Source organism: Protopterus annectens, chromosome 1.part0 (genome assembly GCF_019279795.1).
Source record: "Protopterus annectens isolate FY-2018-M chromosome 1.part0, PAN1.0, whole genome shotgun sequence".
Classification (NCBI taxonomy): domain Eukaryota; kingdom Metazoa; phylum Chordata; order Ceratodontiformes; family Protopteridae; genus Protopterus; species Protopterus annectens.
This window is the reverse complement of record NC_056725.1, coordinates 473,149,969-473,166,747: the sequence shown is the minus strand read 5'-3', so window position 1 is coordinate 473,166,747 and position 16,779 is coordinate 473,149,969. Positions and strand designations below refer to the sequence as shown.

The window sequence follows — 16,779 nt, the reverse complement described above, 5'->3', positions numbered from 1 at the left end:
ATTTGTGTTTCTTTCTACTTTATTACTTTATTTTGCTTTAGCTGCCTATACTTAAAAGTACTCAATTGCATTTATTCTGCTGCATTTATCACTGCTTGTTAGTAGTCTGATTAAATTGTAACTGCTATTCTAAGCCTTTTGGTTTAAGCACTTGGGCTTCAGACCTGTTTTACATTAAGAAGGTTTGTGGTCCGTACTCTTATGGCAGGACAGGTAGCTTACATTACATTAGTTGGGAGTTGCTGATTGAAGGCTTAGTGCCTGTTATTCTAAAAGTGTATTACTTCTGGTTTAAGCACTTGGGCTTCAGGCCAGTTATTTTACATTAAGAAGATTTGTGGTCTGCACTCTTGTGGGAGGAGAGTGTAGATTCTGCCCTTCTGAGCTGGGAATTTCTGGTTAAAGGCTTATTGTGCCTGCTTATTTGAACTGTTTCTTTCTAAAATTGGTGAGCCTTGTTTGCTGTAGCATGGACTAGATTCAGACCTGCTGAATCTAGCTTTGTTTGTATAACTTGAGCACTAATCCAGGCCATCTTTTTTGGAAAAGGTTCCCCTGCACCCTAGTGACAGAAGTGTGCAGCTAGAACGTGTCTGATTGAAGACTGCTGGTACAGGGCTCAGTTTTGAGCTTTTTTATTGCTTAATTGGCTAATTTGTTTACATCAGTTTGCTCATTTGCTACTGTTATATTAAAAAAAAAAAGTTCTAGTTTGTTTTCCCACCTTTCCTGTTACTAGAGTAGTCCAGATACAGATTTGCTGTATTCAGGACTGCATTGTAGTTTCTGAGTTCCCCACACCTTTCTATGTTAGAGGGAAGCCTCTCAGCTTATCAGTGGGAGTGGTAAGTACTAGGTAGTCTATCTACCACAAGAGGAGTGGTTTCTAGCTCCCTTTCAACTTTCTACTTTAAAAGCCCATGTTTGCACGGGTTTGCATGCCGTGCAGCGCTACTAAGCTAGGGTAAACTATTACCAGTGCCAGAAAGTATGCTGTTTAGTTTTTCCCTTAGATCTTGATAGTTCTTTTCTTTCTTGCATTTAACTAGCTTATTCGCCTAGCACTTCATCTGGCTTCTTGTAGCAATTATTGTAGCACACAAAAGTGCTAACAGCAATAAACTTCCTATAAAGAAACAGCTCCAGTACTTATTAATAATGACCATCCCTCCTGGCATGTCTAAAGGTCAGTTCCATGTGCTTTCTCCTATTAACCTGGTGAACTTTGGCATTTTGAGGCTCATCCAGACTCTGCTACACTTTGCTGTGAAGGAAAGGTTAGTTTTCTGTTATTTTTTGTATTTCTGTATTGCCTTTCTATATTTTGAATACTGTAGTTTGTTTTCTTTATCTTGTGTTTTGCTTGCATTCTGTTTTAACAGCATATTAAAACTTCAAAAGAGACCACAACTCTCTCTGTTCTGAGTCAGGCAGAATTTTTCCCTGCCCTCCCACCTATTTAAGTTGTCTTGTTAAATACCACTGTCTTTCTAGTTGCCCGCCTCTTATGTTAATCTGACCATATATCTCATTTCTCTCTACTTTCACTGGCTTATGTGAGTAATCACAAAACCATCACTTTTGAAATCCCACCCCTTCAATTATTTAAATTTATTGGCCATCCTACAGTATTTCATAGTACCAAAATACAAAAGTAACCACCCCTTTCAGTCCATCTTGCTGTTTTAAAAATAGTAACTCTCCACTAAACCTTAACTTTTTAAACAGGTAAAACTCAAGTTACCTACTTTCATATCTAACTTCTCTAGTGCACACTGCAGAGTGCATTCTTTTCAATCTTACCTTTAAGCATCCCTGTTACTAGCACTTTCTCTAATACCTAAAAGATCATCTCTACTTGACTCCAAGTAGACTTTTCTCTATCTGTTAAACCTAGCACTTGCTCCTACAGTACTTATTACCTTGATACGGCACTCTTATAGATAGCACCCCAAAAAGGCAAACCCCCATTTCTCGGTCACCCACATCCCCCCGGAATCTCTTTTAAAGTTTTTTTGTCTAGCCCTTCTAGCATGTCGAGGGATCAGTTGCTAGTGTCCTCTCCTGCTCAGCTGGTGAACCTGGGAATATTGAGGCAATGTTACAATTGCCTCATGTACACAGACAACCCTCTCCTCCTCCCACAAAACACAAATACATGCGAGAGATGCAACTATACGGCCAAACTGGAGGCTGAGCTCTCTCAACATAGGACTGGCAAGACCAGTCAGGAGGAGAAGGTTACCACACACACTATAGACCCAGTCTCACATAGTACCATCACAACCTCAAATCATACACATAAACACACAAAGACATACTTTCGGCTCTGATCAAAAATCTACCAAAACAGCAGAGGCCACCAAAGCAGACACCCAAACAACCACCACCTCAGAACACAACACCTGCAACACATAGACCTCACAGTCAGAGTGTCAAACAGTCACTGCCCTTAAGGCCAAACACAATGCCAGACACACTAGTCATTGGTGACTCCATAGTCAGACACACTGACGCCCGCCACCAGACTGAGTAAGGAGAAGGTCACAGTAAGCTGCCTGTCGGGCGCTAGAATCCGCCACATAACGCAAGCACTCAGGTCTCTCAACAGCAGGTACAAATACGACTCAGTCATTGTCCACGCTGGTGTAAACGACCTGAGACGTACCTCCTTGGACTACATGAAAAGAGACATTGAGGAGCTCTCTGATTATGTAGCCCAGGCAGGTATGACCCTGACCTTGAGCAGTATCCTACCTTCACCAAGAATGATGCCACAATACAGAGATAAGATGATCAGCTTTAACAATTGGCTTAAACTCTGGTGTCATTCAAAGGGGATCCAATGTCTGTCTGCCTGGGATGACATGCTGGACAAGCCACGCTGCTTCGCAAGGGACGGCTTGCACCTGTCACCCCTGGGATTCCGGATATTGGCAAAGGCTCTTGCCACCCCCATAGTGCCTTTTTTAGGCAAGGCTAAAATTCTAAACCTACCACCCTAGAACACAAAAAAGGAAAAAAACTAATGCTGCTCAATGCCAGAAGTCTAAATCTCAAAATGCACACACTCGAGGCCCTTCTCAGTATGGAGAACATCGATGTCTGTGCAGTGACAGAAACCTGGTTCAAGGCTCCTGAGAGCACCCCAGCACTATCAGGTTTTACCTCTTATCATGCGTTCCGGCCCCAAAATCCGGACAATACCAAGAAAGGAGGGGGGGGTATCCATATTCATCAAAGACACCCACACCTCAAGACTGGTGGCAGCGCACGATGCATCGGAGACCATCCAGGTGCAATTAACCATAGGCAAGACTGCTCTGCAAATTGTAGCATGTTACAGGCCACCCTCACAAACTCAGGAACCTCACATGGCCTTCCTGAAAACACTAGAGGGGATAAATGTATCACCAAACACCATCATACTAGGTGACTTCAATTACCCTAATATAGACTGGGAACACTACTCAAGCCCAAACACCCTAGCCCAAAAGTTCCTGGAATTCATAAACTCAAATGCCATGGAACAACTAGTCACCATCCCCACAAGAGGAGAAAACATACTTGATCTCATCATCATGAACATGGGAGCACAATGTTCAACACCGGAAGTATACCACTCACTGGTGAGATCAGATCACAAACTAATCTCGCTGCAGGTCCTCATCCCACCCCCACCTGAAATAAAAAAGACCACAGTAAAGAACTTCTCGAAAGCCGACTTCACACTTCTAAAGACTAGTGTGGTCTCCTTTAAGGCCCCCGAGCTGGCGGAAAACAGTACTCAAGCCGCTGAATCACTTACAAATGCCTTCTACCAGCACCTGCAGGACTGCATGGATAAGGCAATCCCAAGCAAAACAAAGACTCTTTGTTCCAAAGGCAAGCGTCCAGTCTGGTGGACCCCAGCCATAAACAAACTCTACAACAAAAGGAGGAAGCTACTACAAGATAGAGCAAAATCCTTAAAAGGTAAGACACCCTTGATCACTATAAGTAAAAAACTAAGAGCTCTCATAAAATCATCCAAAGCAAATTTTGAGAGAAAATAGCTAAAGACTCAAAATACAATCATAAGGCCTTCTTTAGCTATGTTAGAAACCTGGGAGGAAACTCCCAGATATGCTCAGAACTAGTTCAAAATGATGTGAAGATTACTGATCCTACAGACATTGCCAACATACTGGCTGACAGGTTCAGTGCAAACTTCTTCTCCCCCCAAAAGGAGAGATATCTATACCAAGTGATTGCAGCCCCCCAAACATCTCCAATGCCCAAGTGAGAACTGCTCTCTCCAAAGGAAAACACACAGCATCCATGGGACCTGATGGTGTCCCCAGCTGTGTGCTCCACGAACTCAACGAGGAATTAAACCCACAGCTAGGACAGCTGTTTAATCATAGTCTTACCTCTGGATACGCCAGGAGTGGCGCACTGCAACTGTGGTCCCACTTCACAAAGGCGGTGCTTCCACCGACCCTGAAATTACCGCCCATTAGCTTGACAAGCCTTATCTGCAAAGCCATGGAGAGGATCATAATGGACCTCATAAATAAAGACATAGGGAATTTGCAGACTTTGGATCCATCCCAGTTTGGCTTTGTCAAAGGCAGATCATGCCTTCTAAACTTGGTTGACTTTTTGAAACAGTCACCAAAGCCATTGATGAGGGAAAGGCAGTCCATACAGCCTACCTCGATCTGGCGAAGGCCTTCGATACAATACCCCACTCGGGTATCATTGAAAAACTCATCAGCTTAAATGTTAACCCATACATCACAAGATGGGTTGCAAACTGGCTGAGTGACAGAACCCACAGGGTCAGAGTTGCTGGCGCCATGTCAGACTCAAAGCCTGTCACAAGTGGTGTACCACAGGGCTCAGTCCTGGGCCCACTCTTGTTTGGCATCTACTTTTCCAAGTACAAGCAAACACAGGAGGGTTATGGCTGACAAAGTTTGCAGATGACTGCAAACTGGGCCATAGTAGAAAACACATCTGACACAGATATCCTTCAGAAGGGTCTCACAGAAACGGATAACTGGTGCCAGAGCCATGGCCTAAAGTTAAATGCCAAAAATGCATAGTCATACCCTTCGGGAAAAACAAGGTTACCCCTAGCTACCAAATAGGTGGCAATCCACTGAGCACAGAAGAAGTTATCAGGGACCTGGGGACCCAGGTTGATAGTAGTCTGTCATTCGACACCCATGTAGCTAAAGTAGTTAGGAAGACCTTCTACATTGCCCACCTTATCATGAAGGGATTCTCATCTAGATCAAGGGAGGTCATAGTCTCCCTATACTCATCACTCATCAGACCAATGATTGAGTACAATGCCCCATTCGGAATGTATCTGACCCGACACTTGCAGCAGCTGGAGAGGCCACAAAAGTTCCTCACCAAAAGGATAAAGGGTCTCAAACATCTGTCCTATGCTGCCCGACTGAAAGAACTCCAGCTCTATTCAGTCGCCACCGCTTGCTCAGAGGTGACCTTTGCCTAACATACAAGGCCATGTCAAACCCAGATTTGATGAATATGCTTCACCTCAAAAATCTAGATCCGTCAGAGCCACAAGGGCGGGAGACTTAAACCTCGACACGGCTATTAATAGGACGTGCTGGAGGGATAGATTCATCACCCAAAGACTCCCTATGCTGTGGAATAAAATCCCGGTATATGTGAGGCAGAGCACCTCGCTGGCCTTGTTCAAGAGAAATCTTGACCAATGGATGGGAGATCGCAGATATACCCCAGGGATTACCTCAGTGTCACTGCTCAACAGAGGCACAGCAAAATAATGGGTATAGTTCCCCATACTAAAGGGGTGGCGTAAGCCACAAAACTATGGGCTAGGCTTGTAAATGCCCTCGGGCAGATAGCCTAGTATGAACCTATGAACCTATGCAACAACTGCCTCATGTACACAGACAACACTCTCCTCTTACCTCCCAACACTCAGACTTGTGAAAGATGCACTTATATATCCAAACTAGAAGACATGTACTCTCCAGCCAAGACCGGAATAGCTGGTCAAGAGGAGAAGGTTAACACCTGCACCACACCACATGGAACACATAGCCCTCCAGAACACCCACCATTCACAGCTCTCACATAAATCACAAACCACACACCCACCTTTATGGAGGCTCTGAACAGAAATCTATCCAAACAGCAGAGATCTCCAAATCAGAAATGCACTCGACATCCACAGAACAAATCACAAGACACATAGCTCACCTACACAGTGTGCCCCCCAACCTAAGCCTCTAAGGCAAAACAGCTTGCCCAATACATTAATCATAGGTGACTCGATAGTGAGGCACACTGATGTCCCACTCACTAGATTGAATAAAGTGCCAGAAACTGACACATAACACATGCACGCAGGTCACTTGACAACAAGTACAAGTATGACTCTGTCATTGTCCATGTGGGTGTGAATGACCTGAGATGCACCTCCCTGGACTACATGAAAAGAGACATGGTGGAGCTCTTGGATTATGTGGCCCAGGCAGGTATGACTCTAGCCCTGAGCAGCATCCTACTGTCGCCCAGAATTATATTGTACAAGCAGAAAATGATTGACTTCAACAATTGGCTAAGTTTCTGGTGTCATTATAAGGGGATCCAGTATCTGTCTGCTTGGGATGTCATGACTGACAGAACTTGATGCTTTGCCAGAGATGGTCTGCATCTGTCACCCCTAGGTTACCAGATACTGGCTAAGGCTCTTGCCACCCCTACAGTGCCTTTTTTAGGTGGTATTCTAAAGACCAAATTACCACCATAACAGCTATAAATAAATGCAATCTGAGGGTCATGCTGCTCAACACTAGAAGTCTAAATGTCAAGATGCACTTGCTTGAAGCACTCCTCAAAATGGAGAACATCGACATTTGTGCTTTAACGGAGACCTGGTTTAAAGCAGCAGAAAGCACCCCTGCGCTACCAGGCTATAACTCATTCCACACCTTTCAGCACCAGGACATGGACCGAAGCTGCAAAGGCAGTTGCTTCTCCATATTCATAAAGGATATGCACATCTCCAGACTAGAAGCCCAGCATAATGCATCAGAGATACTTCAAGTACAACTAACAGTGGGTAAGATGGAGTTTTAAGTCATAGCCTGCTATAGGTCCCCAACCATGTCCCAAGACTCTCACTCCATGTTCCTAAGCACCCTGTAAACTATTAGGGTCCAACCCAATGCTCTCATACTGGGTGACTTCAACTACCGCACCATCAACTGGTAAAACTACTCATGCACCAATACACTTGCCCAACGCTTCCTGGAATTCATTAATTCCAGTGCGCTGGACCAGCTCATGCTTACCCCCACTAAAGGAAGCAACACCCTTGACATGGTTATTACTAATATGGGCACCATTGCTCAACATCAATAGTCAATTCCTCCCTTGTTAGATCCGACTGCAAACTAATTACCATGGAAATCCACTTCTCACCCACACCACCAGCAAAGGTAACCACAATGAAAATCTTCTCCAAAGCTGACCTTGGGCTCCTAAAGACAGAGGTAGCTAACTTCACGGCACCCATGCACATGGAAAATAGGTGCATAACCACCGAATCATACACCAATGCACTGTATGAACACATACATAAATGCGTGGAACTAGCCATACCCAACAAAATCAAGACGCTCTCCTCCAAAAAAGGAAGCCAATCTGGTGGTCCCCTGCCATTAACAAACTCTAAAACAGAAGGAAGAAACTGTTACAGAAAAAGGTGAAGTCCCAAGAATGGAAAAACTCCCTTATTAGCCTCAACAAAAAGTTGAGATCCCTCATCAAAACCTCTAAAGATAGCTATGAAGGCAAAATTGCAGCAGACACTAAAAACAACTACAAAGCCTTCTACAGTTATATCAAAAATCTCCATGGCAATACCTAGATTTGCTCTGAGTTATTGCACAATGGTACCTCCTGTACTGAGCCAACAGATATTGCTAACATACTGGCCGACAGACTCAGTACCAACTTTACCCCTCCTCCCCAAAGGACCAATCACAATACTGGAAGAATGCCATGCACCTAGCACTAATGCAGCACAGGTTAAAGCTGCATTGTCCAAGCCCAAGAATACAGCTTCCATGGGACCCAACAATATCCCTGGATGTGTTCTACATGAACTACAAAGTGAACTGTCACCACACCTGTGTGCCCTGTTCAATCACACCCTTACCTCAGGCTTTGCCCCTACAGAATGGCACACTGCTACAGTCATCCCTCTCCATAAAGGGGGAGCAACTACAGACCCTGGGAATTATTGCCCCATTAGTCTGATGAGTCTGATATGTAAGGCTATGGAGCGCATCATCATGGACCTAATTAACAAGGATATTGGGAATCTCCAAACTCTGGATCCCACACAATTTGGTTTTGTTAAGGGTAGATCATGCCTGCTCAACCTGGTTGATTTCTTTGAGCCAGTCACCAGAGCTGTGGATGAGGGCAAGGCAGTTCATACAGCCTACCACGATCTGGCCCAGGCCTCTGATACCATTCCCTACTCAGGAATTATTGATAGACTCACCAAACTAGGCATCAACCCCTATATCACTAGGTGGGTTGCAAACTTGTTCACAGATAAAACACACAGTGTGAAAGTAGCAGACTCCAAGTCAGACTGTCGACCAGACACGAGTGGAGTCCCACAGGGATCGGTCCTGGGTCCTCTCCTGTTTGGCATCTACTTCTCAGAAAGTCCAGGCCAACACAGAGGGACCCTGGCTGACCAAGTTCGCTGACGATTGCAAGCTGGGAGCCATTATTAACTCCCCAAGTGATGTAGACATCCTACAGAAAGGCCTCACTGAGACCCAACGACTGGGGTCAAAACCATGGCTTTAAGCTTAATGACAAAAAAAGCATGGTCATTCCCTTTGAGAAAAAAACTAATGTCCCACTAATTACCACATTGATGGTAGCCCACTGAACACTGAAGGCGTTATAAGAGATCTGGGGACACAGGTTGACAGCAACCTCTCCTTTGACCACATTGCCACTGTGATCAGAAAGTCCTTCTATGTGGCACATCTCATTACCAAGGGTTTTGTATCCAGGAAGAAAGAGGTCATCATCTCTCTCTACTCTTCCCTCATTAGACCAATCATTGAGTATAATGCCCCATTTGGCATGTACCTCACTAAACAACTGCAATAGCTGGAAAAGCCACAAAAGTACCTCACAAAGATGATCCTAGGCCTTAAACACATGCCCTACATGGACAGACTCAACAAAACTCCAGCTTTTCTCTGTCTCATATTGCCTATTAAGAAGTGATCTCTGCTTGACTTACAAAGCCATGTCTGACCCAGCCCTGTTAGAAATGTTAAACCTAAAGAAATCTCAATCCTCCGCACCACATGCTCCAAGGACCTCAACCTCATTACCACAATCAACAGAACATGCTGGAGGGACAGGTTCATAACCCATAGACTGCCCATGCTCTGGAATAGACTTCCCATACATGTCAAGCAAAGCACCTCATTGGCCCTCTTCAAGAGAAATCTTGATGAGTGGATGGGAAATGGATAGAAAGTTCACCCCGGGGATCACTCCAGTGGCTTTACTTGATAGAGGCACCGGAAACTAATGGCAGCTTGATGCCAGGGCACTTCCATGGGCTATGCTTGTAAAGGCTCCAGGGAAGTTGGCCTAGTACACGCCTATGAAACTATAAATCTATGCTCATGAAGCCTAAACAAAAAAGCCTCTTCAGCTCTTTGTGATGGCCAACTATCAACAAAACTCTTGTCTCCCACTTCCTGGAAAAGAAAAATGTTGTTCCTAATAAAGTATTCCTCCTATAAATTCCCAACCTAATGAGTAGTGTGGTGTGCTACAGCAGGTGGGGAAGTGGTGTGGAAAGAAAAGGATCAATTAGGAGTTAAGAAGGTCAAACTGTTGGTCTGATAGGGGAGGAAAATAAACCATAATGTTGAGTATCCATGGAGGAGAGATAGTTTGGAATTAATGTCTTAAGGAAGAATTAATTTTCTCTGAGGTGTTGGATGGGACATAGGTTTTAAATGCTTCTGTCACCTGATAGGTTCTGCTCTTCATACCAACTGAAAGACTAAAGAGTGTGAGGACAGCTATGCTTCCACCATGCCACTGTACTTTAGAGCATTTTACTAAAGCAAAACTAGTAATATAATCTCATCAGTTACAAACAATGATGGAAGCCTGACACTAGGGTCAACAACTGGAATGTTCTAGGTGTGACAGATGTCAGGGATACAGCATCATATAAAACAAAAATTATTGGTTAAGGGAAAAAAGTAAAATAAATAAAACATTTTTAATGGTTACACAGTCTCAATAGACTATTTTTTCCAGTGAAGATCCAGCAGCAAATGTTTCTAAGGATCATTTCTCTACTCATTAGTATCAAGGTGGTGTTCTGAACCAAATGCTAAATATATTTTCTGTTTCTTCTACACTCACTCAAGGACATCCTGAAGGCTAATCTAATGAGCTGTGAGCTGATGTGCTATCTTCAGGTACACTGACTCAAGTACATCCTGAAGGCTAATCTAATGAGCTGTGAGCTGATGTGCTATCTTCAGGTACATTGACTCAAGGACATCCTGAAGGCTAATCTAATGAGCAGTGAGCTGATGTGCTATCTTCAGGTAGACTGACTCAAGGACTTCCTGAAGGCTAATCTAATGAGCTGTGAGCTGATGTGCTATCTTCAGGTAGACTGACTCAAAGACATCCTGAAGGCTAATCTAATGAGCTGTGAGCTAATGTGCTATCTTCAGGTACACTGACTCAAGGACATCCTGAAGGATAATCTGATGAGCTGTGAGCTGATGTGCTATCTTCAGGTACACTGACTCAAGGACATCCTGAAGGCTAATCTAATGAGCTGTGAGCTGATGTGCTATCTTCAGGTACACTGACTCAAGGACATCCTGAAGGATAATCTAATGAGCTGTGAGCTGATGTGCTATCTTCAGGTACACTGACTCAAGGACATCCTGAAGGCTAATCTAATGAGCTGTGAGCTGATGTGCTATCTTCGGGTACACTGACTGAAGGACATCCTGAAGGCTAATCTAATGAGCTGTGAGCTGATGTGCTATCTTCAGGTACATTGACTCAAGGACATCCTGAAGGCTAATCTAATGAGCTGTGAGCTGATGTGCTATCTTCAGGTACACTGACTCAAGGACATCCTGAAGGCTAATCTAATGAGCTGTGAGCTGATGTGCTATCTTCAGGTACACTGGCTCAAGGACATTCTGAAGGCTAATCTAATGAGCTGTGAGCTGATGTGCTATCTTGACTCAAGGACGTCCCGAAGGCTAATCTAATGAGCTGTGAGCTGATGTGCTATCTTCAGGTACACTGACTCAAGGACATCCTGAAGGCTAATCTAATGATCTGTGAGCTGATGTGCTATCTTCAGGTGCACTGAATCAAGGACATCCTGAAGGCTAATCTAATGAGTTGTGAGCTGATGTGCTATCTTCAGGTATACTGACTCAATGACATCCTGAAGGCTAATCTAATGAGCTGTGAGCTGATATACTATCTTCAGTACATGCACCAGAAAACAGAGAAACACATTTTACTGAAAATTTTGCATGCACTAATCATATCTTCAAAAGCTTTTTGCAGGGGGCACCACTCATGTAGGGGGCTTTGCCCCCTTCCAACTTAAATATATTAACTCCACAGTCACACAGCTGTGTTCAGAGAATACTTCTGTCACACCGTAAGACTGCTGGGCCACATACACAAACATCTGGGTATGGTGGTACAAGTTAACAATGAGCATTAACAAGGAACTAATAGTAATTAACACTAATGTGCATTATAACTCCTATCCTCCAATACCAAACCAACAGTTGTTTTCAATATGTTAATATTATGAATTATTAAATGTGACAAAGTTTTATTTTTATTTATTTATTTATTATTTGTTGACCGGAAGTCCGACTAGGTTCCACAGAGCCTGTTTTCAGTGGAGGCCCGGGGAGAAATGCTCCAGATGCATGTCTTTGGAATGGAGCCATTCCAAAGACAAAGTAACATGTAGTTTAGATCAAATGAGTTTTAAATCAAATGAACCACTGTTTTTCTTTTTAGATCAATTGAACCATAACCATATATGAATATAAATATATACATATATATGTGTGTGTGTGCGCTTCAAGAAATTCCAGTACTGGAGTGCACACACGTCATACACTTTTTCTGCATAAAGAAAAAATATACTCATTTTTTACTTTAAATACGACTGAGACTTCTGTAATATATTCAGTGCTAATACTTCAGTTTTTTTAACAGATAATGTTACTTGATATTATCAATTAACAACAATCATTGTAATCGTAAGTACACAAGTAATAAATGTTTTGAGCATTTTAGTTGAAAACCTTAAACAAATATTCTATATTATGGAAGAGAAAAGTTCTGTATGTTACTTTTATACTTACACTCTACACGATATTTCTCCATTTCTTGCACCTCAGCGATCGATTCCCTCAGGTCACTGGTGAAACGCAGGCGGTCTTGGAGGCTTGGAGCATTGAAAATAATTAGGACCTTCCTCTCCCCACCAGGAACTGCAGACATCAGCTTGATGCCATAGGGATAATCTAGTTAAATAAAGTTATAAAAGTAGTATCAACGATAGATGTCAGTAAGTATTAAAAGAAGAATTCAGAGGAATAGAAGAAAGCTTAAAGAAGTTATCTTAAGATTCAGGTTTATAATAAGTTCAATATCACTACATTTAAATTGAAGGTTTTAGCTTGTTTACAAAGAAGCAATTAAATTATGTTTACTTATAACCTAAGGATATAAAATAGGTTTCCTGTAATGTCTGGACAGGTTAACTGTTATGAATTCACCATCAAGGATCTCACCTGGTATTTAATTTCAGAATATTCCATGGTATTTGTTCAGTGCAGCAAGAAAATTCCTGCCTACCCCTACCAGAGCTGTATATCCTTCATCCCAACTGTTTACATAGGGCTGTATACCCAAAGCTACATTTATTTAACTTTCCTCCTGAGTACACCTATTAAACCTCCTGCCACTCCCCCCACATACGGAAGTCAGCATTTCCTGAGTCTAAGACAGATTTCCAATAACATAAAGGAAATAGGAGAAACTTCCTCATCCTTGCAGCTTACTTCTCCATTGGAGTTAGAAGTGTAGCAATGACCAATTTGTGATGCTTAATGTAGTCATATCCATTCTTTTCCCATGAAAGCTGTTGTAGAGTGGGACTGCTCTTCTGGTAGGACAGGGCCATCATTCAAGATTCCGGTCAGCATTTTTCCTCTGTAGCCCCAAGAACTGGTGGAAAAGTCCTCAGATTAACCTCATTTGAAGGATAGCATACCTCATTACCACAGCAACACCAACATCACCACCATGCTGTACTCAGGTACTTGTGTCTCTCATAATACCTCAGCCTGTATGTGGTATTAGAATCTACCACCTTCAAGTTCAGAGGTTGCTGTGCCACCATATGTACCACATGTGCAGCTTGGCACAGGATGCCCCCCCCCCATTATAGATGGAAGTAGAAGTCCATAAAAACACAAAAACTGACAAACCAAATAGGAGCCATAAAGACGACAAAGTGGAGTATAGAGGATAAGGAAGACATTATGCATTGTTATGATTATGCAAGAAGCCCAGTGTGACAAAAGGAGGTACGGCCAGCACAGCTAGCTGGAATTTTGTAAATAATTATATGTCATTTGTGAATATCAAACTAATTTATATAAGATGTTTGTGTTACAAATGCATTAGAAATGTATGCCATGTGTATATCAAACTGCTCTGTACAGATGCTAGTGTTGAAAAGGTATTTGTAAAGTGCTGTGTTTAAAATGTATCCACAGTGTGTCCTACTGGAAGAGAATAGAAATGTACATGCACTATTGTAACTGTTTAGATGTATATATTTTAACAGTGGAAACTGGAATACAGGATGTTAACCTCAGTCCAGGAAACTTTAGAAAAATATCTGAAATTAAATTACTTTATAGGCTATGCCATAAAGATGTTTCAATGCAGCTAGACACACAAATTCTGTACTAGGAAGCTTTCTATATTGTCTTTAGGGTGAACTAATTGCTACTTTGGAAGCATGAAGGAATGTAACTGTTTTATGACTTCCAGCATATGCCAAAGATCTGAGCAAAAGCCTGTATACAAGTATTTTTACAGGTAGATGCTAAATGTTACCAGCTGCCAGAAATGGGGGTTTTAGCCTGGGAACTAGAAGTCCGATGACCAGCAATTATGTCATTCTGCAAGCTATCCCAGCAGTAATATTTTAGATATTATTTTGAGAAGTCTCTTAGTAAGACAGGGCATTCTGCATTCTGTCTTGGGCCCAACAACAACAGAAGAACCATTCACCACATCATCTGCCTTGCTCTAATTAAGTAAGTTGCTAGGTATAGCAACTGTGTTAGATACAGTCAGAAATATAGTGAAGCTTAGTTTAGATTTTATTTTTCTTTATTTGTGTGAGCCTGTAATGCAATGTTATTTAAATATTTCCTGTGGTTTTGAACTCTGATGTCACTGTGAATATATACTTAGTATTTTCTTGTTCTTTTATTATTTATTATTAAATATATTTAAACCTTTCATTGTGGCGGATCTGTGTAGAGATATTTAAGATTTGAAAGTACTTGCATATTTACTTGGTGACACTGTGTGGGCCACTCCTAATAGCCTTGCTCCTGGTCAAACTACCATTTGTATTAGTTTTAATATTACACAGTAAGATTGGCCACCCTTTGTTAAGGGCCCTAAAGTAGCTGATAAGGAATGACTGGTGGCAGTGGAAACTACCTTATAGTCTGGGCAGAAGGGGCATAGCTAGTAAACCTGTGCCAGCCTTTCCCAGGTGTGTGTGTGTGTGTGTGTGTCTGTGTAAATCAAACCTCAAAGAGTGTGTGTATGTCAGCTACTTGGGCAGGGACACAAAGCAGTGGTTGGACAGAGAGGGTGCTGGAGGTCTTGGCTTGGTTACTCAGCTGAGATCTCAACTCTATATCTGTGCCAGTGGGGAGTCTTACTGGGGATCTGGAGGAAGAGGGAGAAACCAGCCCCGGACTGTGGTCTATGTCTGCTCTTAAGGGAAATTACACTTGATGCAGAGAGCTGCATCTGGAAATACTGTGTGTACCTGTTGTCCTCCCAGAGAACATCCCCCACTGTTGCCAGTGGTGAGGATTGAGGCTCTTTGGTTACTGGTCCAGTGGAGGGTCATCACATCCAGAATTTCCAGATAGAAGATATTCAAAAAGATTAAGAGAGATGTTGGAGGAAAGAAAAATACTTGCACAAGGAAAAACTATCAAAAGCATCAAATGCAAATTTGTGTTCATTAATACAGCAGATCCATGAGAAACATTATATAGACCAAGAAACTTTGGGCCATTTGGAAAAAGAGGTGATGCAGAAAGTGAGAAAATATACAGAACAAAATCTACAGGTTTTTGAAAGGTATATAAAAGAAACATGGACATGGGAAAGAAAAAGAGATCTGATATTGTGCAACACTTATGCAAAGGAGAAAGCCAAACTAATCAAGATAAAAGAAGCAGCTCCAAAGATATTTGAAGAGAAATAAAGGCAAAGGACCCAGAAATGGGAAATTTCACAATAAAAAGAAGAAAACAAAGGAGGAAAGTAGAAAATAGGATTAATAATGGAGAAGTTAAAGAAGCAGAAACTGAAGTTATGGATTACTTGTGAAGTGAAAGATTTAGTATAGAAAATCCAACTCTGGTAACATCACAGCATGATGGAACAATGAGTCCTCAAATTAATGATAAACAGGTGGAACAGGAAGTATCTGATTACTTGCCACATGAGGATACTCTGGAGCTTTCAGAAGGAAACCAGTACTAAAGTTCAGCTGGAGTTGTACAGCAAGAGAAGGAGCAAATGTTGTGGAGTGATATGCCAGTCAGTTCCTATAAGAAAGAGGAATGGATTATCCAGAATGCAGCTGAACAGACTGTATCACAGGAAGGTGTTCCACAATTATCTGTAGAATGCCTACAGAAAATAGAGAACAAAGAATGTACCCTCAGTTTAGAAGTAAGCAAGACTATTAACACAAATTCATGTGATATAACAGAAGTAAATAGGATACATTACTGTGCAGTTAAATTAATAACAGATAAGGTCTTACACAAAAACACAGCAATAAGGGAAAGGAAGGGAAGAAATCAAATGCCACCATGGAAGTATTGAATAGAGAAAACTATAAAGCTATTAAGACAAGAAGTGTCTTTGTTAGAAGAGGAAACAGATCAACAAAAATATGTAGAAAGATAAACGTGATAAAAGCAATGCACAGTATCAGAACAGATGAGGATCTATTGTATACTGCAAATAATAAACTAGAGCTTTCAGCACAGGAGGAAAAACTTAGAAGATATGCAGATGAATATCTGTAGGTATGTGTACAAACAGAGACAGATCATGGTGAAATGGGGCCATAGGCAGAGCAATGGAATGGGACTCCCCCATACACAGCCATCTCACCCCTCCATACACAAATGCCATACCCCCCCCCCCATGCAGCCTTTCCAGTGTTCCAATACTTGGCTATTTCTCCCCAGTTAAACAAACACTGTTCAAGCCTCCCAGTATCCATAATGCTTTCTACTTTACTTCTACAGTGATTACAGATATTTGGATTTAATTTAAAACTTTTATTTCAAAATTTACAGCACAAACACTGATAGA

At 42.1% G+C, this 16,779-nt stretch overlaps 1 protein-coding gene across 5 annotated transcripts in view; it reads right to left on the bottom strand.

Moving 5' to 3' along the window:
* IQSEC2 (IQ motif and Sec7 domain ArfGEF 2) overlaps positions 1-16,779 on the bottom strand; it is a 575,830-nt gene that overhangs the window by 87,488 nt on the left and 471,563 nt on the right. For all 5 annotated transcript variants that reach the window (XM_044060579.1, XM_044060614.1, XM_044060605.1 and 2 more), the window contains exon 11: positions 12,483-12,644. In XM_044060579.1, coding sequence (XP_043916514.1) covers positions 12,483-12,644 — 162 coding nt within the window. The remainder of the gene's footprint in view (positions 1-12,482; positions 12,645-16,779) is intronic.